Below are 24361 nucleotides of genomic sequence, written 5' to 3'. Positions count from 1 at the left end.
TTTAAATGACAGATTTCATTTCCAGAAAATTAGAAATTTTGTGAAAAGCTTAAGTTCATTCAATGAAATTATGATCCTTTATTTTGATATCTTTTTTCAATTTAAAATAGGTTTTAAATAGAAGAAAAATACATTTTTTTTCTTATTAGAAATGAATGTTTCTGAGTCAAATTGATTGCCAAAATTCCTAAGCTTGGCGGAGAAAATATCCCTGCTAGAGGATACCAAAATTGGGAGTGAGCTCAGTGAAAAGCTTCAACTCCTTTTCAGTCCAAATTCCACAATTCAGCTTCTTTTCAAGCCAAACATGATTTATATGCCCAAAGAAAAACATTAAATATGACTTTTTTCTAGGTGAGATTAAAGATAAGATGAGATAAATCTCTGCTTTAGTCCATAAGGCTCAATAGAGTGGTACCTTGCTCCTATCCTGCCAGTGATCCAATTTAGGCTGAATCTCCTGCTGTTTTTCTATTAAAAGAACACCTTGTTGTCAGGGTACTGTGAAAGGTGACTCATCTCCTGTCAAGACCATCTTTCTCAGTGAAAAGGAAAGCACAAAAACCATTCCCTTACAGAAATGTTTACTAGGAAACTGGTACCAATAAGCGAGGCAGGTCACTAGTAAATGTCTCTTAAACAATAAATTGAGGAATAATACAACAATGCTGACATTTGTGTAAGATTTTTGTGTGTGCAAAACAAGCAGTAAAAGAGTGCATATTACTGTCAAAAGCCTTCTACCGTGTTTCTACTGTGTGAGAGGTCTGTAGCTGGATTAGTATCGCATTTCTATATGTTAATGTTATAGCTATTTAAAGGGTAATTTCTAAAATGTTATCCACAAAAATCTCCTGAGTTCTCAAGCAGAGGAAAACAGAGCTAAGGATTAACAAAATATGGATTCAAAAGAAACCTGGCTAAATATATTTGCATAAAAAAATAAAAAGTCCAAAACCAAATGTAGAGGTCAGTTAAAGAAAAGCAGGAGGCAAGGAGTTAGTAGACCAGGATGCAGGGTGGAGTGGGCAAAGAGTGTCTGAAAAAACCTGAGAATGTGACTGTGGACAAATTACTTTGGGATATAAGACAGGGGGTTTGCCCTTGAACTCTAACTCTAAAAAGGACCCTTGCTCCCTCTGGAGCTAGCAGAGAATGCATGATGCTTTCATGTGCTGTCATAGCAGCAATAAGATTCTTTAGAAGTGAACATTCTGTGATTCAAAGCACAGTCAGCCAAAATAAAGCAAAATGTAATCAGTTTTTGTGTCGGAGACAATCTAGAAAAACTAATTGATGTTCTTTCTGTGACTTAGATACCAAAGTATTTTAATGTGAGATGGCTAAAATTTTGATTTGTCATTTAATTTTAATAAGTAATTTATTAATCAAAAAACCTATCCTCAAAACTGTGTCTTCAGATTATCAAAATTACTATTTGAAAAATTTTTTAAAATTGAGTTGGTTTGGTACGTGGCCCTAAACAACTGGTTTTACTTTTATTTTTTTAACCCAATTCAAGAAATCAGTTGTTGAGTGAGACTGAAAAGTTTTGTGGGTAAATCACAAACTTTGTAACTCTTTTATATGGCTTATTCAAGGCTGATTTAATAGGCAGCTAAATTTATAAAGATGCTCTGGCAATTTATATTGATACAAAAGCCACAAGAGTAATTAATAGTGAGAATGTCTGTCCATGGGAATATTATGTAACATCTGAACTGAATAAAATGATTTCCAGTCTTAACACTGTGATATCTGCAGGTCTTATTACCATTCTTTCAGCAAGTATTTATCGACCACGTACAACATTCCAAGCATTAAAATGGATATTAAGAATGTAAAGCTGAGTAAGACAGTTCCTGCTTTCCACTCAGGGCCTGGTGCAGGGGATAGTCAATTACAATGTGGTAAAGCACGAGGTGTACTGTGAACACAGAGAAGGTAGAGCCAGACTCTGCAACGAAGGTGGGAAGAAGGTGGAATCACAAGAGGGTTTTAGAGGTGGTTGGTGAGGCTTGACTTGTCATTGAAGGATGAATAAAAGTTTGCAAGGTATATAAGTAATATTATAGGCTAACATTTAGTGACTGCTTAATATGTATGGTTTTAAACATTCTACATGTATTAACTCACAACAACCCTACAAAGTCAATGCTATCATTATCCTTATTTCACAGATGATGAAACAGACACAGACAGGTTAAGGAATTTGAGTAAGTTCATATAATTTGTAAATACTGGAGCAAGAATTTAAATTTAGGCACTCTGGCTCCAGAATCCACACCTAGGGGTGTGGTTTTTTTTTTTTTAATTAAAAACAAATACGTCATACTATAGACAGAAAAAGAGGAGTTATAATTGAAAGTGTAAAAATTAAAGGGTATTAGCAGCAATATACTTGGGAGGGCTGTCTTTTATCTTGATTATACTCTTAGCAATGTTTGGTAGAGAAAAATCTTTCCAAAATACTAAGTATATCTTGTAATTTACATTTTGCTTGATTTTCATATATCTTAATTTAATCAAATTGATGACGAGAAATGCAAGTACCTCTTTGTATGAAGACATAATCCTTTCAATAGCATCAGCTCCAGAGGCCAATAAATTTCGAGCAGTAGTAAAGGCTTCTGTCCGTTCACTAACCATAGCTTGTTTGGGGCCATCCTCTAGATCTAAAAGCAAATTACAAAACTATTGAGTTTTTTCAAGTAACTAAATGTTTTATTTTATACAGATGAAATTGTGGCCAAAACAATCACATGTAAATTTTTCATTAGTACCAGCAATTTCCTAGAAATTTAATGAATTATTGAAAATACAATATTTGTATGAGATTTTATTTAAAGCTTTCTTTTGTTTCATTATTCTTTAGAATGAGACTTGGAACAAAAGTAAGTCTATAGGAATTATGACTATTTTCATTTAGCATTCTTTTAACTTTTTCCAAATTCAACTCCCTGCCCTTATTACAGCTAGGCAATCAAATACTATGGATTTGGTCAATAAAATACTACTAATAGGAATACAAGCAAATATTTGTAGTGTAGTTCCTTTAATAGAAATGCAAGTTAGCTGACCCTCATAATCAAGCCTCTGTCTACCTGTTTCAACCAACCCTCAATCTACAGTCTAGCGGCAGCCCAAACATGCAATACTCTATTTATCCTCTGCTATTTGCATACATGATTTCTTCTGACTTCAATATACTTCTCTTCCTTCTTTGTCTAGCTCTTTCTTCAAGAGTTAACTCTTTAGTAAAGGTTTCCCTGGAAACTTTTGCTGGCCTTTCCAATGGACTTTAAGTTTCTTAAGGGTCAAGAATGTGTGTTTTATTCTTTATTCCTAGTACTCAGCAGAGTCTCCAGCACATAGTACTCCTTAATGTGTATTGAATGGATGCATGGATGCATGGATGGGATGGATAGATGAATGAACATCCTAAATTACTGTCAATGCAGAATTACGGTTAAGAGGAGTTGGACTAGGTTTGAATCCAGGCTTTACTACTTATTGGCAGGTAGTAAGGTAAGTAGAACTTGCCACTTATCCTCTCCATGCCTATTTTCTCATTTGTAAATGAGGGAGACAATAATACTATCTCAAACAATTCTATCTCAAAGAGTTGTTTTAAGGTGAAATACAAATGAAGTGTTAGTCTAATCTATGGCCTATAATAAGTTCTCTAAATGTTAGCTGTTATTATTTTCTCTAGTTATTATCGCATATCTATTTAATTTAGTCTCATTCTTCAAAATTATTCTCTCCAAGTCATTACTTTAATCTTTCCAACAATTTGAGTCTCTATCTGGCCCATCTATAGATTATTTCCAAAGTTCTAAATTAAATGCTGAAAATTAATGAAGAAATTAGAGTGATATAGATAGTCATAGTCTAACTTTGATATTTATTGTTCTCTGATTTATCTCAGTGCAAAGGTTTTTTTCCTCCATATCAGTGCAAATATTTAATTTGTGCCCTATTATGACTACCAGATAATTTCATATTTACTTGCTCACAGACAGCTCAGCTGGGTTTGAAAGAGATCCACGCATAATATAAGGTAAAATGCACTCAGCAGATATTTACTGAACACCTAGATATGCAAGAAATTAGGCAAGGTGCTATAGGACATGCAAGGATAAATGTGATTTTCAGACTCTTTCCTTAGGGAGCCTACAGTTTGGTAGGAGAGAGAGGACAAGTTCCCAAATAACTGTGCAGGGCAGCCTATGAAGAGAGTTAATGGGAGGTGTTTAGAGGAGGCAAAGATCATTTCTTGCTGCAAGAGACAGGAAATGCTTCCTGGAGGAGTAGACTGTGAGTGAGGCCTTGAAGACCACACATAATTTCAATAGATCATAAGTATAGTATAAGCAACAGGACAGAGAAGGGAAATTTCAAGCAATGCCAAGTGAATGATAAACAGCCTGATCAAGTTACAGCATGGGTTGGTGTCAGGCACTGATTTCACCCGAGTATGAGAATCACCATGAGTTCATGGGGCCCTTTTACAATAGTCTAGGGGCCACCCAGTGGCCGAGTGGTTAAGTTCCTGAGCTCCACTTTGGCAGCCCAGGGTTTCGCTGGTTGGGATCCTGGGCGCGGAAACGGCACTGCTCAGCAGGCCACGCTGAGGTGGTGTCCCACATAGCACAGCCAGAGTCACTCACAACTAGAATATACAACTATGTACTGGGGGGTTTTGCGGAGGAGAAGAAGAAGAAGGAAAAAAAGAAGATTGGCCACAGTTGTTAGCTCAGGTGCCAATCTTTAAAAAAAAAAAAAGAGGACAAATAGTCCAATGTGGTTCCTCCTAGCCCTACTGTTGTCACTGCTCTAGAGGACTCCTGTTAGCCCCCTTGAAGTGAGTGAGTTTCCCTGAGGAATGAAAAAAGAAAGGCTTTGAGTGCTGGTATAAGTGAGGAGTGAAAAATGTGATTGAATAAATAGACTGGAAATAGAATGTAGATATTCTTACATTTAAATGTGTGACAAAATTTAGATAGACACAAAAAAATTACCGAAAGATTCTCAGCAAGCTACCAAAATAGTGAATTGCTGAATCAGTGAAAGCACTAAGAATAGTTTTGGCTCATAGAGAATCTGGCTGGTGATCTAAAATAATCATGGGATTTTATGAATTTGGGTTAAAAGCGGTTTAAATAGTAGCTTTTACTGACAGTCTCTGTTAAGAAGTAAAAACACTAGCACAGATGAACTGGTGTTTGACATGGCATGGCACTTTCCACGTCGCTTTAGCAGATTAATGCCTATTGGCAGATTAATGCCTATTGGGTTTTCTTCGTGCTTTTAGCAACAAAATTACAAATAGCTCTGGACAGATTTCATTTGACTTTTATTCTACGGATTGTTCTTTGGAAAGTACTGTGAGAGCAGTGCCAGTAGTATTTTGCCACGCACACAACAGCCAACTGCATAACCTCTGTGAGAAGGGTAGATTCCTCAGTGTCAGAGATATAAATTCATGACCTAAAGCACTCACCTATTTTGTATCCCAGATCAACACATTTTATCTTCCTCACCAAATATTGTGAATACGTTGTCAAAAGTGCCTCACTTAAGGATTTAATATTTAACATTATATCTTCTCATTTTACTGCTATTTTCAGCTCTGGTAATAAAAGGATATATTGAAACACGGTCACATCTGTTGCTATTTCACTGAAAAGGTGAGAAAGGATTTAAAACTAAGGTTATGTAATACATTTGTCAAAACCCATAGAACTGTATAATACAAAGAGTGAATCCTAATGTAAACTATGGACTTCAGTTACTAATGTATAAATATTGGTTCATCAGTTATAACAAAGATATCACATTAATACAAGATGTAAATCACAAGGGAAATTATGGGAGGAGGGGAAATTTGGGAACTGAACACTTTCTGCTCAATTTTTCTGTAAACCTAAAACTATTCTAAAGAAAATTGTCTGTTAATTTTTTAAAAATTAAAAAAGCAGGCTACCCTTCTGTACTTTTTTCTTTGGACTTACAATCTGAGTTTATTTCTTGTCATTTATGTTTTATCTTTGCCACCTTGACAAATCTCAATCTTACCCTACCTCATACCATATATAAACATCAATTCTAACTGATGATCTTAATGTGAAATGAAAAACCAATAAATTTCTAGAAGATAAAATAGGAGAGGGCCGGCCCAGTGGTGCAGCGGTTAAGTTGGCACGTTCTGCTTCTCGATGGCCTGGGGTTCACTGGTTCGGATCCCGGGTGCAGACATGGCATCGCTTGGCAAACGCCATGCTGTGGTAGGTGTCCCATGTATAAAGTAGAGGAAGATGGGCATGGACGTTAGCTCAGGGCTAGTCTTCCTCAGAAAAAAAAAAGAGGAGGATTGGCAGTAGTTAGCTCAGGGCTAATCTTCCTCAAAAAAAAAAAAAAAAATAGGAGAATAACTCTATGACCTTGAGTGACGCAAATATTTCTTAAACAGGACAAAAAAAGCACTAACAACAAAGAAAATGATTGATAAATTGAACTATATTAAAATTATGAACTTCTCTTAGACACTTAAGAGACTGAAAAGGCAAGAATAGAGAGGGAAAAGAGATTTGAGTGTGTGTGTGTGTGTGTGTGTGTGTGTGTGTGTATCTGACAAACTACTCATTACAGAATACACAAGAGCTTTACAAATGAACAAGCAAAAACCAGATAAGCCAGTTTAAAAATGAACAAAAAACTTATCGGTACTTCATAAAAAAGGCTATCCAAGTAGCCAATAAACAAATGAAAAGTGCTTAACCTCCTCAGTCATCAGAGAAATGCAAATTAAGACTACAATGAAGCACGCTTATACACTCATAAGAATGCCTAAAAGGAAAAAGACTCACATCAAACATTGACAAAGATGTGGAGCAACTAAAACTCTCATACGTACTGCATGATACTATTTATATGAGGCTCAAAACCCAGCAAATACTAATGAATGATCGGTAAAATGCCTGCCTTTGCTGTGGCATGGGGGCAGGGGCAGGAGGAAGTGGGGATGGGGGTAGGAGGCTGAAGATGAGGATAAGACTGGGAAGGGGTTTCTGGGATGGGAGCTTCTAGGATGAAGGTAAGGTTCTGTTTCTTCTCAGTGGTGCTTACGTGTATGGGTTGACTTTGTGACAGTTCACTGAGTGGTACACTAATGATTGTGCCGTTGTGGGCATGTATGTTATACTTTAAAAATTATAGCTACTGACACGAATAGCTAATTACTGCTAAAAAGTATGTCTTTGATATGTACTGATAATTACTGTGACAATAATTGGTCAACAAGAGAGTAGTCATATGTAAACTGACCCAAATACAAAATTATATTTCAACAATTTGGCATTTGAATATGAGACATACTCCTGCAGCAGGAGCTATGGAGATCATCTTGTTGGAAGTACATTTTAGGAATAAAATATCACCCATGTTATGAGGGTTATGGTAGAGTTCAGTTCCATTCCTAAGAGTGCTTTCAGTTGCTACTTCGGATGTGCCACCTCACGTTAGCAGATCACCAACATGTGGACGCTACTGGCAGTGCTAGTGGCTTAGGTGCTCTCTTCACTGCCTGTCAGGTGTCTGCGATAAGGTCCGGCAGAAGGGACCTATAAGTAGCTTTCCCTGGCCTTGCCCAGAACTGCTTTTGATATGAAGAGAAGAAAAGTGGCCCATAACATTAAAAAATTGAGATACAGCTCCCAGGTAACTATTTTCTTTACATAATTTCAGTCTTTCTCTTAATACAAAGCAAAGAAAGGGGTAATGTCCTCTAAGAAAATATAATAGAAACTATATATAATTAACTATTTCAATGCCTCTATTTCAACCATTAGCTCCCACGATTGCTTGGTCTCAAACTAAGTTAAGTCCCTTATAGACTAAGTTCCAATATAGCTAAATGGAGGTAGCGTGATGAAGGTAAGAAAAGTAACACACTAGGAATCACATAATGTCTTCTATCCTTAGTGCTTCCACTAACCATCTGTGTGCCCTTAGGCAAAGCTGGGGCTCCAGACTGGATGACCTCTAAGCTCCTCATATGAGTGAAAGTGGCATGATTCCACATGCAATTTTGTAATGTGAACTTGAATATAAACATAATCCTGTCCTAACCATAAGATTTCACTTGAAGTTGTAGGTGGGTGGTATAACAAATCTACTACAAAACTATTTTTCTTTTCTCCTCCAAAAAAACTATGCAGGCTCTTCCTCCTATCTGCACTTTTACCTCTGACTTCCTAATCACTTTTAAATATCTTGCTCTCTTAACAACAATAATCGTGCCAGCAAATGTCTATTGAGCATTTTTGATGAAGCAGGCATTGTTTTAAGTTTTACACATGTACTCTTCTTTAATCCTCCTAACAACCCTGCTATAATTTCTCCCATTTCAGAAATGAGGAAATTGAAGCACAAGAAGGTTAAATGACTTGCCCATAGTCATAGCCTAGTAAGCAAAAGAGTAAGCATTTGAACCCAGGCAATCTGATGCCAGAGCCCACATGGTAAGAATAGAATAAATATTAACAATGATCCACCTAAATTCTTACTACTTGCTGAGAACTGTTTCAAAGCACATTAAATACATTATATACAATTTCATAATTCTGTAAGATATATATTACTATACCTATGGTTAAGAGAGGAAAACTGAGGCATATAAAGTTTATGCAAATTTCTCAAGGATGGATAACTACTAAATAGCTGAGTCAAGATCTGAACAGTGGCCTGCTTCTTCATTGTATTGTTTTTTTTCCCTCTATCCTACTTTTTCTCCCTTTTCTCTCTGCCATTTTTCTCTCATTCACCCACTTTTTCCACCTATTTTTGCTTTAAAATATACAGTATCATGTATTTAATTCATCTCTAACATAAGGGACAACTCAGGGCATAAGTGTAAATTAAGACTGAAGATTAGATTAGAATATATGATATGTAATTCCAAGACCTAAAGCCTCAAAGATATATCATTATTTAGAAAAAATAATTTTGTATGAGTAAAACGCTAACAATATTTTCATGTGTTAAATCATTGTAGGTCAAATGTCTTTAGTAAATACGTACAAACATTATAAGCATATATATAGTAACATTAGAAATTACAGAAGATATTGAAGCACCTTCTCATAATAATGCTGTCATATGAATTTATTTTTTTCTTCTATGAAATTCTTATACTGCTTCTCTTTGTATAAAATCCTCTTTTGAAAAGAAGCTTTAAGAATTACTTTATTTTACTTGCATCACTGTGATTATCATAATTTCAATCTGAAATTTTAATGTTGTTACTTTAATTTAATATGATATTTTCAGGATTTATTTTTAAATATCTTATTACATCACCCATAGAAATAAGATTGTTAGATTCTTTGCATACACTGTTTACTTCTTACTGGTCTCTGTGGGGTTAATTTGTCACCATTAATAGCTGCATTTTCTCTGCTCTATGTTGAATACTCTGGGGTTTTGTAATAAGACCAGTGCTTCCAAGGACTAAGAGAACTACACCATAATCTTGTCATTGGTGTTGTCTCTATACGTTATATATGAAACTTTTAAAACATCCATAGACTTAGATTCACTATGAATATCTGACAATTTTGTTGTGTCTTACTAAAACTAATCTCAAGACCATAAATTTTTGTGTCATTTTTTTCTCCAATACTTTTTTGAAAAAGCAATTTATTTTTATCTTATAATGAAAGGATTATGTCTAAAAATACTATTAGTAACAACGCCTTATTCAATATAAACTTTTTAAATGATTTTTTAAAAAAATAAAACTTTGAAAACATAAAAATAGATAAAATTCAGTTTCCCAGTGGTCTAAACACAGTATTAGACAGTTGAGTTGTGGAGTATATTTGGTATATCTATAGTCTTATCACATGGGATTGACAAATCCCAATTTACTAAAATGAACAATTTTAGGTTAAGAATGACTCAAATTTGACAAGTTTTTTTGTAATAATTGGTTAAAGCATTGAAGCACTGTTTCAAAATATTAAAGTATAGGGTAATTTTTTTACTTGTTTTTATTAGATGACTTCAAACAAATAACTTAATTCTTAATTCTACACCAAAAATAGCCGTAAAATAGTGTGAATTCTGTTACCTTATTCTCAGTGTTGCCTTTTGTTTCCTAGGTAATAATTGACACTCTGTATCAAGAACGTCAAGAGCATGCTCTGTACTTTATAAACATTATTCTGTTAAATCCTCTCAACAGTCCTCTGAAGCAGCCTTTCCAATTCTCGTTTTACAGATGAGGAAATGGAGGTTCAGAGTTTAATTAACATGACTAAGAGGATACAGGCAGGAAGAGGGAAAGCCAAGAGATGAGCAAAGCTCTGTCTTACTACAAAGCCCATGCTTTTATTTAGTTACTTCAACACTAAGGCCAATTTTGACCAAGTGGTTTTTAAAGAGAAGGGGGAACGTTTTATTTTGGAGGAAGAGCAGAAAATGCTGCTACTTTAATTAACTCCCCTTTGTCTCTGCCCGTTAAGACCCAAGCTCCCATCTCAAGTATTACAGAACGTTTTAATATTGTTTCTGTTGTCCTTATGTTTCTTAGTTATCCCAAAGATGAACAATGTTGGTAAAAACCACTGGGGTGGTGATAGCTAGAATTAGACAGGGGCAGCTTGACAACCCCTACCCCCACAATGCCACCAAATCATGCTACATAGGAGGTTTATCTATGTTACCTACAAGTAGAGGAGATCTTGTTCCATGGTGTGAAGCACTTCCTAAAACAATATTCCTAGTTGCCTAATGTAGTCAACCAACTCTGCAAATCACAAAACAGGGCAGATCCAGTTATAGAATATTTACAGACTAAACACATGGGATGTGCAGAACTGAAGTTTAAAACACATGGAGAGAACTTACACTGCTTTTCAAGATATTAATTTGAAATATCTCACAACTGGAAAGGACTTTTGAGCCACTTATCTCCTTTCACATTGCAGGTATTATTATTGGATGTTGCAAAGTCTGCCTTTGTTTCTGACCATTAATGACCACAGAAAAATGGCTACATATACAGTTTCACTCACACAAAACCAGCAGTGACACCTTCAAGAGAAATAATCCTAAACATATATTGAAGATTAAGCATAAATGTCATTACCACCATCTGCAAAGCCAGTTGCAGTGATAATAGGTACAGCCACCATCATCAGTCCACTGCTGCTCCAAACATACTTCATCAAGAACTGCTCTATCATGATGTACCACAAACGTTTGGATAAAATGAGGTTCATCTGATCGGCTAAAGCTTTGTAACTTTTCTGGAGTTGCTTCATTTCCACCTATAGAGGGAAAAAGAGGCAAGAATCCAGCATGAGTTATAAAAGTAAATATTGTATGTCTGAAGGCTTTCTTTAAAGATAGGTACACATTATTTTGTTTTACTTAGTATAGTATGATCTATGATTCTAACAACTAAAAAATACAGATTAATATAAGAATGAGTCATTATTATTTAATTTGGTCACACCTATATTATTCAAAAAAACCCATGATGCTCAGTAAATATAAAGTACATGTCAGTGATTTATAATTTTTATTTCAAAATTACTTGCATGAGGTTAAAATTAAACGATATTCTATAAGACATGAGTAAACAATGTTAGAACTTTATCCTTCTTGATCACACCAAAAATATTTGAAAATAAACACATGACACACATATGTGTAATTAGAGTCCATTTTCGAACTAACTCAATTTGCTGGATTTTGTCTTAAATGCCGGAAGCCTACAGCATGCTATAATTTAAATCACTGAGTTCAATGATTCAAGAAGAATCACAAGTCAATATGACTAATACAACATATAAGGCCAATTTTCAAGGGGGAGTAGAAGTCCTAAATTTGCTTTAAATTTTCTTCTTCAGATTCCTACTACTGTAAACATTTGTCTTGATAACTAATGATGCTTCAAAAAGTAAACAATTCTGCTTGGGAATTAAAATACCATTTCAACTTAAGAATACCTGAATATTTCATTTGTACTAAGTCATTTGTATTAAGATTTCAGATGCATCACCTTAAAAAATTTGGTCGTATTTAATATTCTGAGGTTACTTCAATGCTCTGGAAGATTATGTAATTAGGCTAACTATTTTAGGGATCTGCTTAATGTCGAAAATCTTTAGTATTTAGAAATAACGTTCTGAAATTCCTTTTCTCCTCATTTCTTCTCTAATCTTAGCTTTTCTCTCAAAGCCAGACAAAATTTCATTTCACTGCCTCTTTTTATTTGTGTCAAACATGGTGCTGAACATTAACTAAGAGTTGGAAATGCCATTTGTGAGACACATTCTCCTGCACTTCTTAGGACTGAGGACCCTCCACTGCTGACCAGACATGCAAAATTGTTAAACTTGTCTTTCATGTAAAAGGACAGGGTTTTTTTCCTCTTAAAAACAAAGGGCCCTCAATAGTAACAACAAGAGAATACCATCCTAAATTTTCCATCTCAATGGACATGTGTTTACTCAGTTTCCAAACACATTTTCTTCTAATGCTCTACAACCAATTAGGATTTAAGTTTTAAGAAAATGCTTCAGAGATAATTTTGAGCATGTTTGGGTAACTGAGGCCAAGTAGACTGAGTGCTGAAAATTTTATTCTCATGAAACTTTAGAAAAGTTTGCACTCTATAATTCTTTAACAACTTGTGAGTAAAAAGGGTAAGGAAGCATACATTCTAGTACAGGTTTAGATGTCATCGGAGTCTAAAACGCTAAAGAAGTGGGCCCATCAACAGTACAACAGATGGTATCTAGCACTGCAGTGGCAGCTCGAACAGTCTCACATTTCACCCATCATCTTAATTTCTATCTTACCTTATGTCCTCTGTAAAAGGCAATTTCTTCAACATTGGCTATAATTCTGGAGTGCACATACCGCAAATAGCCTTTTCTATGAGCTTCTTCAGCCACCAATTTACCAAATTTGGGAGAGCAGGCTTTCAACACTTTAGCAGTGGCATATACCACAAGCCCTGCTAATAGGGTGGGCCCAATTGGGCTAGCTCCTCTGGATGGAGCAGTCTGGATGAGCGTATAGGAGGTCAGGATTACATCTAAAATAGGTTTGGTCAGATTAGAATACAAGTGAGCCACAGATTGGGAGAACATCATAATATCCTCAGTAAGAGACTGGTCAGGGTTTGCCAGCCTCCCATCCATATTGATCACCTTATAATAAGTCTGATTTGTAAAATAGGTTTCACAGGCATGGTCTATTAGGCGAGTTCTGAAGGCCAAAGCCAGTTTGCACTCCAGGTACCTTATCACACTGTTCACAGAGGCAGCAGGGATGGCAATCATAAGCCACTTGAGTAATTTGATGATGAAAGCCAGTTTGCACTCCAGGTACCTTATCGCACTGTTCACAGAGGCAGCAGGGATGGCAATCATAAGCCACTTGATTAATTTGATGATGAAAGCCAGTTTGCACTCCAGGTACCTTATTGCACTGTTCACAGAGGTAGCAGGGATGGCAATCATAAGCCACTTGAGTAATTTGATGATGAAAGCCCGAGGCTTCTTTTCCACAATGCTTTTCACGATTTGTCCATCCAGACCAGCCACATAGATAGACAGAAATGTTCTCGAGATCAGAGCCACCGAGTGGAGGCAGAGCCATCCTGTTTCAGTGGTCACAAGTTTTGGAAAGAGAATTTTCCAAAGTTCTAGCAGCTGTTTGAAAAAATCTGCATTCACTCCAGGCGAAGAATTTTTACAAGTGGTCTCGGTGCAATGCAGTATTTCTCTGTTCTCTGCAGTCGGGTAAGCTGCTTCTTTTCTCTTCCTGTGGCCAGATTGCTTTAAACGCTTGCTAATGATGGGATAGAGGGTTTTCAGAGCATATGCGGCAGCCACCAGGCAGGCAGCCCTTTTAGCAGCGCTCGATCTGGTCCATTTCACTCGATCAGCTGCTGCATTTAGCATACGTGTCATTTTCCCAATTACCCAAACCGGCTTCAGAAAGAACTGGTTTTAAAAGATCATGATCCACCGGAATCCCCAGCAAATGTTTCGGAAAGTCCTACAGCGTTCCATAGTCCGCAGCATTTCTTCTCTTCTTTTTTTAAATTTTGCTTTTGTCTTTTTCAATTTTGTTCTGCTGTGACAGATGCAGCGGAGCTCAGACTCCACCGCACCTACTGGGGATGATTCCCTCAGAAGCTCAAGCTGCACTAAGCCGCCCCAAGCTCCTCCCTCACAGGCCCCTCATTGGCTGTGAGGATGGTGGGACCTTGGAATCCTCGCCGCTTCCCTTTGAACCTTGAAAATGAGGAGAAAGCAAAGCGAATTACATCCTTAGGCAGGAGTCCAAAGAGTTAAATGTCTATTTTGGGAAAGGTCGAATCAGGGCAGCCGCGGGCGACAAAACCTGCCCCAGCTACTGAGCATGCTCAGCGTCACTTAGAAACGCACAGAAGTTTCAGAATATACATCACTCCTCTAAAGTTTTAGTAGATTCCACAAGGGGAAGAGCAGAAAGAAAAGGAAATTTCCAAGCGCTATAAAACGAGATGAGGCAGAAGGAGCTAGGGAGACGAGGGAGGAGGGGCCAGAGGACCAACATGAAATGAACGTGAAAAGGATATGGAATGAATGTGAAAGGGTATGGACTGAATCTGAAAGGGTATGGACTGAATCTGAAAGGGAGAGAGAGGAAAGGGACAAGCGGGAGGGACACTGGAGAAAACAAACTATCAAATAGATCTGTTTTTCAGTCCCATTTTATTTTATTTTTTCTGTCTCTGTTTCTCACGAAGTCCCAGAATCTATCAGACAAGTCGTAATTGAGGGCATATTTTGTAAATAAATAGGAGAGAAGTCTTCTGCATTATAGAAAATAGTTCTTTGCTATATCTCCATCTCTATGTTTACTTGTCCTTACAATAAAAATCTTCCAGCCCCACAACTGCTATTTTTAGCAATGGAGATCTGATGCACTGGTATTTATTTACAAGGTGACTATTGAATAAAAAAGAGCAGTGTTTCACTTCTACCACCCTCTTGTGTCCTTTAGATAGTTGTTACTTGGAGGTGTGTGACTTTATAACCTAAAGTTAACCATTTGGGAATCCAAGTGGAGTTAGATGGTGGAAATAGCTTCTCTGGGACCTTACTTCATTTTTTGAGAGTTCTTTGTCTTTTGCAAACTTTTGTTTTGCTTGTTTTGTTTAGGCTTAGAGATAATCTATTGGCTACTTCCCACTTTGGTTATTTGATTCAAACAAAGAGCGTTAAAAAAATTTTCCCTACATCCCTAATGGAGGACTTAAACTGCTAAACAGTCAAGCAAAATTCTGCATACTTTTAAATATGTAAAATGTTTAGGTAAGGATGAGTGTGTTTTCGAATATGCAAAAACATTTTTGCTTCCCCACACCCACCACCCCCCACATCATACATACACACTTCTAGTCAACTGGAAGCCTGGGAAGATATGCATTAAATTAGAACAGAGGTTGGCAAATTATAACCCAACCAGTGGGCCAAATTTGGCCTGCCACCTATTTTTTTATGGCCCTTGAGATAAGAACAGTTTTTACATTTTAAAATGGTTGAAAACACATCACAAGAATAATAATATTTTGTGGTGCATGAAAATTACATGAAATTTTTATTTCAGGGTCCATAAATAAAGTTTTATTGGAACACAGCCACAGCCATTTATTTATTTACTTATTTTCTATGGCTTTCAAGCCACAGAGCCAGAGCTGGATAGATGAAACAGAGCCTAAAATATTCACTATCTGGCCCTCTTCAGAAGAAGTTTGCCAACCCTTGTGCTAGAATATAAAACCTGTCTCAGTGTTGAATGATCTTCATTATTCAGTTTACTGTGAATAAAGAACTATTCTCCTTTTCATAAGTAACAATAGCCTTAAACTTTTAAAACTCCTTTCCCATGTACCTATATGAATTCCAAGAATCATCACAGGTCTCTTTTCATTTGTTTGCATTCAATTCAGCAGACTGACTAATACATGAGTGGCAAATTCATGCAAATTTCTTTTATAGCTGGCCATATTAGCAGCACAATCTATCATTCATTCCATTGAGACTTTCTAAGTCTGTATGTAGAGATCATAGTGTTATAGTAGTTATTTTCAAAATCTTTTATTCCTAATCTCACGTTTTTCATGTGTCAAAGTAAGGATCTCTTACCCTTATAAACTTTAATTCTTTATGTCACATCTCCTGACTGTGATAAGACAGGTGGAGGGCCAGGGTAAACTTAGCTGGGGGTGATAGGAGGATGTTCAGCCAGGCAGAACACGTACACAGAGGGTTGCACCGGTCAGCAAGCAGCTGGCAGTCGAGGCAAGTGGCCTGCATCACTGGCATAGGACAGCCACATCAGGGGAGGAGCAGGGCAGTGGGAAATCTAGAAGCAAAGAAGGTTAGAGATCGGATCAGGCCTGCACTTAGTTGTAGGTAGGTCAGTTTATCAACTGATAATGAAGCTAGGGTATAGGAACAAGCTTTTATTGGCTTCAGTGAAAGACTTGTTAGAATGAGGAAAATAATCAAGATAGAAAGACAGAAATTTGGTTACCGGAAGTGTGGTGCAGGGAAGGTTGGAGGCCAGTTACTAGAACTGGGGAAAAGGTTAATGTGAGATTTGACCTAACGATGAGCCGCTTAAGTACAGATGTAACTATCACCATTTTAATTCCACTCCCACCCTTCACTCTACCCTACCCCCAAGAGTCAGGGTTGATCCTAGCATCTGAGACCAAGCTCAAGACTTCAGGGAAGGCAGAGGAAGAATTCAAGATGATAGGAAAACAGATACATAATTCCAGTTGGAAATATATGCCATTTAAGTAAGAAACTAAGAATGTCAAGGTACTTCTTTCATTTTTTATATTGCCATGCAATTAAAGCAGAAAGAATGCTAATTTAGTTTGAATTTCAAACTAGGTGAGAAAAAAAGAGTGAAAAAAAGTCACTTGTACTATAGTAAACATAATTCAGCCTAATTTCCACTCAATCTTCTCAACTTTACATGTGTGTATATGGGAAAGCATTAAAATTTTTCTTAAGAGAGGAGAAATAATCTTAAAAAAAGATCTTGAAAATGAATGAAAGTTAAAAAATAAGCAATAATTATCAAATTACTCTGTTCTCAAGTGTGATACTCTCAATGTCAGTGCCACAGTGGACATTACCAACAACCATGGAAGAGCAGGATTAAATAGGCTTTATATATATATTAGAGACTATATATATACACACATATATTAGGAAAACTACATGCTTTATAAACAGTAAAACATCAGAAATAAATTTTTATAATAAAGAGACCTACATATGTAAGTATATGAATAAAAATGTATAATGTAGAAAATATGTGTTATGTGTTTAGATAGTAAATCACCAGAGAGTAAATAATTTTTAGCAATAAAGATAAATTAAGGTTTAAGATTTGGGATGCATTTCCTTCTCAGCAAATGCTAAGTAGTATTTTATCTGTGCTGTATTCCTTTCTTGGAACTGTTTCCTGACCCAAGAGATTACCTAATTGCCCTACTGGCCCTAAAATAGCACAGCATTTGACTCATTATCTACCAGTCATGCTAGCCTTATTCATGTGAGCCACAAACACAATGAAGAGGAGATCTTAGGTCAATATTTCATCTGTTACAAATAACCACCTCATAACTGGTTCATAATGAAATGTCTTTTGCTGTGAAGGAAAACCCAGCAAATATCTTGTCTGAGGATGTATCTCATAGATTAATCTTTCCTTAGCCTAATTTACCACTTCCACTGCCTCTCTGTGACTGGAAGGAAAGCAGTGACTCTAGTCAGAGAGAAGACACGGTTCTATCCAGCTCCCACTTCTTGACTCTTCTCAACAGATTGGTCAACCTGTCCTTTATGTCTCTACCTATAGAATATATTTTAAAAGGTCAGTCAATCCTCTATAAAATTATTTTCCCCTTCTAGTTAATTTAGTTAATTTGTACCTGTTTCAAAATGCTGAAAGTAGGAAAGGCTAACGCACTGGGCCATTGCTTCTGACTCGACTGTATGGTTTAGTTACTGAAAAACGATGAGCTACTCCATGACGAAGACTAATTTGTTCTGAAATGCTATACTCACTTGGTTTAATTCAAACCAATGATAGATATACTTTGGTGAATTTTTGTGACAAAAATCAGTATTTATATGATTAAACGATGTCTACCAGGGCACATAATCCTATTTTAGGCAACTATATTTTAGGCACTATTTCCCAATGAGTTAACAGAAAATGTATCATATTTGAAAATGAGAGATTGCCCAGGTTAAAAATCTGGAAAACAATCATGACAATTGGGGAAAAAAAACCATTGTGTGCATTTGTTTGGTACAGGAGATTTCTAGTTTCTAACCAAAATATCATAGAACAGTGTGTAAGATAAACATTTTGTGAGGATATACAAACATAACACAGAAACGATCAGTAAAATCCAACTTTCGTTTTCAGATTTTTTTTCGGTAAGGTGTTTAAAGTCTTTGGGTCTTTACAGCTAAACCCAGTTTTGATCAAGCTCTCTAAGAAACCCACAAAATGGTAAGTTACTACAGCGCAATATTTCTAATAAACAACTGTGTACTGAATATTGAAACTGCACGTGAAAGATATTTAAAGGATTTGGATATGGAGTGATGTCGGAATGGAAACATCATCTTGAGGATTACGGATCCATATCTTTGTTCTTGCCTTCTTTTTCTCCCCTCAGTCAGTTCTTTGACCTAAAAAAAAAAAAGGCTGAGACCTACAGCAAAGTAAATAAAACTATGGTGGGGGTGGTTTGAAACACTAACCCTGCGGCCACAGCCCGACACTTCATTTCTTGAGGGTTCCTTCGCCTGACCGGTTGAAACCGCTGTGTTCTTCCTCCTTCGGACGCGCTGCTTTCCCACGGCGTCCCCTGCGGCCCTCTCAGGACAGCGTCTCCGCAGAAACCGCAGAGGCTGCCGGGAGACCCGGAAGGAGCCTAACCAGGCCGCAAAGGCTGTAGGGAGGCTGGGCTGTAGGCCCGTGGGCCGGAGAGGAGCGGGCTGAAACCGAGGAAGCTGTGGCTTAGCACTGAACGGAGCCGTCTGAAGTGCAGCTGTCAGAACCCCAGTGTCTTCTCAGAAGTTTTGGGGAGATGAACTGGGTCGGGGGCTCCCGGTGAGTCGTGCTGCTGGAGCTTGAGACTGTAGCCTTGCGTCCCTGGACGTGCATTCCCATCATGGCGCCTCTTTCCTAGGCCTCGGAGGGGAGGGCACAGCCTTGCCTGGGGGCAACTTGCTAGGAGAGGTCTTTTAATCTTCCCCAAGCCGGGGGACCCTAGCACCATGTCTCTGCTCTTAAACCGAAAGCAGCTCAGCTTTTCCCCCACTGTCTTTCCAAAAGCTTCACATGTGGGGCCCGCCGTGGGTGAGGTTCTCTGCTCTCCCTCCCCCGCCTCCCGGGTCCTCCTCCTCTAATGAGACCTCTGAGCAGCTGAGCCCTCTTCTCGCCCCTGCTTCTCCCTTTTCGAAGGGATTTCTTTGCGTCAATATATCATCTTTGCACAAACTTGTAAGGCGTTATGGAAGAGGCCATTCCCTGCTGCCCTTAAATCCATTGGTGGGGGCTCGTATCCACCATAAATCCAATTTAGTTTGTTTTTGCAAGGGAGGGAAAGTGAAGCGTTTTTTGCTTTAACTTACAAGAGAATTTACAATTTGTTTTGTATTTAGAATTAATCACATAAAGGAGGATGAGTTGACAGTTTAGCTTTATGTAACCTGTTCATTGCTGTTGACCTTCAAGTCCACTAGGATGGAAATCATGTGGGCCTGTAATTTCGTTTGATCAAATTCCCTGACGGAAAGAATTGTTTTGATTGAAACATTAAGCCATTAAATACAATTTTTGTCACAAGTAGACCCAGGACAGTGATGATATGGTTAGAATATAACACATTTAAATTCTTAGGAATTTTATAAGAGGAAAGACAGCTTTTGTGTTCAAGTATTGTAATGATGTCTGATAATTTTAGCCATAGCATTTATCCTGTTGAAGATATGTTAGCATCGTAGTTTAGAAGTTTGTCTGATTTATTCCTAGCTAATGTTCTTGCATCATGCTTCCACTTTGGAGAAAAGTGAAAACTCACTTACAAACGTCACACAATTTAGTTGATACATGACTATAATTTGATGTTTTTGAATTCTTTAAAATGTGAATATTAAATGAGATACAAAATCATCTTACAAATGCTTAAGCAGTATTAAAATATAGGTGCTATTATTATTCTGTCATATATCTTCTGGTTATTCAGGGAGTAGTATTTTGGTTGATAGTGGGAGGATGCAAAAGCAATGTACTGCAGGAAACGTGTAGTCTAGGATTGTGTTTCTCAAAATGAGGTAGTGCTGCACCTGGAGATATTAGGTACCGGGGGTTAAGAAACCACAGAAGAAACGTGACACATCTCCCTGGAGCATCAGTTTTATTCACAGATCGGAGGAAAATATATTTTTTAATTTAAGTAAACATGGATATGTTATAGAGTAAAAGGCAAAACTTGTGTGAAGTTGTAAGAGAAAATATGGAAGTTTAAATAAATTTTCTTGGGGAGGTTGGGCTCGTTAGGGTCAAATTCCAGATTGGTAATGAAAAAATGAGTGTCTCCACTTTGTACTATCCCAGCAAACAAAGGTAGACAAGATTAGTTGATCATGGCGCTCTGACCATGAGGCCGTAAGGGCCTCAGAATCTGAGACAGTGCTTAGTAATCACTAGCAGTTGATTGGAGCTGCTATAGAGTAGAAGTTTTAATTCTTGTCTCAGACCATCCTTGAGTACTTGTTGATTTCCCTCTGTTGTAGGATTAGTTTTTGTTTGAAAATTTTGAGAACTGTTAGCAACTTAAAATATAGACGAGTAACTAGAGAACATTTACAAAGCTCTCTCAGAGCTGCTCCATCAGAGAATTCGGCATTAATTAATTCAACAAATACGTTTTTACTTGCCTCCCTGTTTAGGGCATTGTCAAGCTGTATAGTGGGATTCAAAAAAGAAAAAGATAAAACTTTGGACCACAAAAAGAATTTATGGTAGAATGGTGAGATTTGAATTAGGTGAATGATTTTAAGACTAGATAGTTAAATGGTACTTAATATATAACAAGTGCTGTTCTAAGAACTTTTTGTATATTAGCTCATTTACTCTTAAGAAGAACCCTATGAGGTATGTACAAATGTTATCCTCATTTTACTGATAGGGAAACTGAGGCACTGTTAATGTTAAGTGGCTTGCCCAAGGTCACCCAGCTAATCAATGACAGTTATTTGAGAACCATATGCTTAATGGCTATGCTATGCTATGCAATGTAGAAATACGAGTAGTGTGAAAGTGGCACACGTAAAGGGCTACGGATATTTAGAGAACAGAGAAATTACCTTAAACCTTGAAGGATAACAGTGTTGCACAGAACAAGCGCTACAGAGAAACAATGAAACACAGGTTCTTAAAAGCTGAAAAGGAAGTGAGATAAATAATTATCAAATTGGAGACCTAGTTTTTACCAAGGCTTCTTAGAAGAGATGGGTTGGGAGGGCAGTATTAAAGAACCTGAAAGGATTATTTGGCAGACAGTAGATAGGTCTGCATTAAGACAGGAAAACACTTGCAAAGAGGCTTTATACCTTTTTTCCAAGGAAATGAATGAAGCAGGCTATAGCAAGTTTATATTTTGGTTGTAGCAACCTGATTGTATACACTAAATCAAACCAGGGTATTCTTGTTGTGTATTATAGGGACCTGATATACAGTTTAATTGCAGAATCATTTGATAGGAGCGTCTTTACAATTGCAAAGGTCTTTGCAAGTTTTCTTGGCATAAAAGAAACTTGGCATTTAACTTTTTGCTGCTCTTCTGTTTGGGGAGTCTACCAGTCATATGTAAGATTTTTTTTTGTGAGGGAAGGGACTGGTGGCTAGGGAAGAAATAAGCTTTCCTTATTTTGCTTTTTAAATTACTTGGTTTGGCTTTAGTGTTATGGTTTGTGGACGTCTTTGAAGATATAACATTTCATTTCAAACAAAGTCTCATTTAGGGTAAAGAGATTTGGTCTAAGCTGAAACTAATTGACATATCTATGACAGCAGTTCCCAGTCTACTGTCCCTGAAACTTGCTAATCAGCCATAATGTCTGATTTTTCAACTTAATGGGTTCTTTCTTTTTTTCCTAAAATTATATTCTTTTTTTGACTTAAAATGCCCCTCCCATTTTAAGTCCTTTCTTTTTTTCTCCCTCTGCTTTTTCTTCCCAAATCCCCCCAGTACATATTTTAGCTGTGGCATGTGGGACGCCACCTCAGTGTGACCTGATGAGCGGTGCCGTGTCCACACCCGGGATCTGAACCAGTGAAATGCTGGGCCACCTAAGCAGAGGGCGCGAGCTTAACCACTCGGCCACGGGGCTGGTCCCAAGTCCTTTCTTGACAAAATTAAAAATATGAATCATTTGTCAGTCTTACCAATTAAATAATTTTTTTTTTTTTTTTTTTAGCTGTCTGGGAATCATTGACCTAGAACTCTAATCTTTGTTTTGTACTTTTACGTCAGCACTGAGACCCTGTGTTTTCCTAGTCACATTGAGGTGTAAATTTGAAAGAGGACAGGTATAAGCACTGATCTTTTTAATTTGGAAAAGATTCTCTTTTATTTTCAGTATTTCGTGATTGATGACTTGTTTCACCAAATTCATAGCCACCTCAGACATGAAGGTGGTAGGAAGAGAAGAGAGAAAGGAGAAGATAAAGATGTGACCAGTCTTTGGGCCTCGATATGCTATTCAGAATGGGATCAACTATAGATCTGAAATACAGCGCTATACATGCAGTGTAAGAAGACTTTTTGTTTTAATTAGAGGAGGTTTATTTTTATAACTTAGATTGAAGAATGCAACCCGTGTCATAAGAAAGACACAGATAAAATCCTGTTTGAATTTAGGTGAAGGAGAGGTTTGCATTTGTAAATGTAGGCCTAGAATATTCACCTGTGCAAAGTATTTAGTGAGTGCTATGTACCAGGCACTGTGCCAGGTCAGAGTATAAAGTAACTGAAATCTAGTCTCTTTCTGAGAGATTTATAGCTTATTGGGGAGTGGGGAATATGACATTCCATAAAGTTTGAAAATGTTGAAAGATCAGGGGCCAAAATATATGATTTAAAAAAAACAGTGTGAACAATAGTAGAACATAGGAAAGTTTTAGCTGAGAGTTTGGCAAATCAGAAACAAGGCTAAAGGAAAGTTTGATGGAGAAAAAGAATAAAATAAATGTTATGTAAATAGTTGGAGATAAGATTACTTATTTAAATACTTAAAAATGTGTATATGTGGGACGCGCGGCGACGGCGATGGGGCCGGGCTGCTGTATGGCGCGGCGGCTCGGGCCGCTGCTGTGGCGTAGGGCCCTTTCTCCGGGAGCAGGGCCCGCGGCAAGCGTGGGGCCTCGACTTCGGCCGCTGGCCGTGGGGCGACTGCTGGCGGGCCCGGCGCTCGGCCGGGTCTGCCTGATCTCCGACCGTGCTCGCGGCCTGCACGGGGGGCCCGGCCTGGAGGAGCTCGGGGAGCGGGCAGCCGGCGAGGGTCGCCCCGAGTCAGGCACAGCAGATCATACTGGTCCCAAGTTTGACATCTATATGCTGGTTTCACTTCTGAGGCAAGAAAATGCAAGAGACATTTGTGTGATCAAGGTTCCTCCAGAAATGAAATACACAGATTAATTTGTGATTGGTAGTGGAACTTCCACGCGACGCTTACATGCCATGGCCTACTACATTGTGAAAATGTACAAATACCTGAAATGTAAAAGTGAGCCTCATGTTAAGATCGAAGGGAAGGACACTGATGACTGGCTCTGTGTGGGCTTTGGCAGCATGGTGATTCATTTGATGCTTCCAGAAACCAGAGAAACCTATGAATTAGAGAAATTATGGACCCTACGTTCTTACGATGACCAGTTAGCTCAGATAGCACCTGAGACATTACCTGAAGACTTCATTCTTGGAATAGAAGATGACACTTCATCCCTGACTCCAGTGGAGGTCAAATGTGAATAAAATGATATGAACTGCTTTAGTCATTTCAGATTTGGATTGAGTCGCTTCTTAAAAATATAGCTTCTAAACCCTGCCTCGTTCATTAGATTGTTGTCAAAACAAGTCTTAATGTGTGGGCACTCATGCTGACATGTGGAATTTGTAGGTAAATGAGCTAATTCTCACACCAAGGATCAGTACATTCAAGCTAAACTTTATTCCTGAGAT

General features: G+C 37.6%; 2 protein-coding genes, 1 non-coding gene and 1 pseudogene across 19 annotated transcripts in view; 3 read left to right on the top strand and 1 right to left on the bottom strand.

Moving 5' to 3' along the window:
- Positions 1-19017, bottom strand: part of LOC102149590 (ATP-binding cassette sub-family D member 2) — a 57611-nt gene extending 38594 nt beyond the window's left edge. For 11 of the 15 annotated variants that reach the window (XM_070248981.1, XM_070248982.1, XM_070248980.1 and 8 more), the window contains exons 1-5: positions 18873-19017; positions 16221-16440; positions 12876-14321; positions 11156-11336; positions 2554-2675 (exon numbers count right to left, since the gene is read on the bottom strand). In XM_070248981.1, coding sequence (XP_070105082.1) covers positions 2554-2675; positions 11156-11336; positions 12876-13994 — 1422 coding nt within the window. In that variant the 5' untranslated portion in view covers positions 13995-14321; positions 16221-16440; positions 18873-19017. Of the gene's footprint in view, positions 1-2553; positions 2676-5506; positions 5636-11155; positions 11337-12875; positions 14322-16220; positions 16441-18872 lie in introns of all 15 variants that reach the window. The other 4 variants (XM_070248985.1, XM_070248987.1, XM_070248986.1 and 1 more) reach the window with 2 other exon arrangements.
- A 29-nt stretch (positions 19018-19046) lies between these two features.
- On the top strand, positions 19047-19159 carry MIR8943 (microRNA mir-8943). Its single transcript, NR_127939.3, is given in 1 exon segment — positions 19047-19159. It is a non-coding gene; the product is annotated as a microRNA mir-8943 (primary transcript).
- LOC111772204 (regulator of DNA class I crossover intermediates 1-like) overlaps positions 19053-24361 on the top strand; it is a 75569-nt gene continuing 70260 nt past the window's right edge. For all 3 annotated transcript variants that reach the window (XR_011431675.1, XR_011431674.1, XM_070248970.1), the window contains exon 1: positions 19053-19224. Coding sequence is in view for 1 of the 3 variants with exons in the window: in XM_070248970.1 (XP_070105071.1) it covers positions 19202-19224 (23 nt within the window). In the remaining 2 variants the exon portion in view is untranslated. The remainder of the gene's footprint in view (positions 19225-24361) is intronic.
- On the top strand, positions 23444-24182 carry LOC138920483 (mitochondrial assembly of ribosomal large subunit protein 1 pseudogene; annotated as a pseudogene).

Source organism: Equus caballus, chromosome 23, assembly GCF_041296265.1.
Source record: "Equus caballus isolate H_3958 breed thoroughbred chromosome 23, TB-T2T, whole genome shotgun sequence".
NCBI classification, from domain to species: Eukaryota; Metazoa; Chordata; class Mammalia; order Perissodactyla; family Equidae; genus Equus; species Equus caballus.
This window is presented reverse-complemented; position numbering and strand designations above follow the sequence as displayed.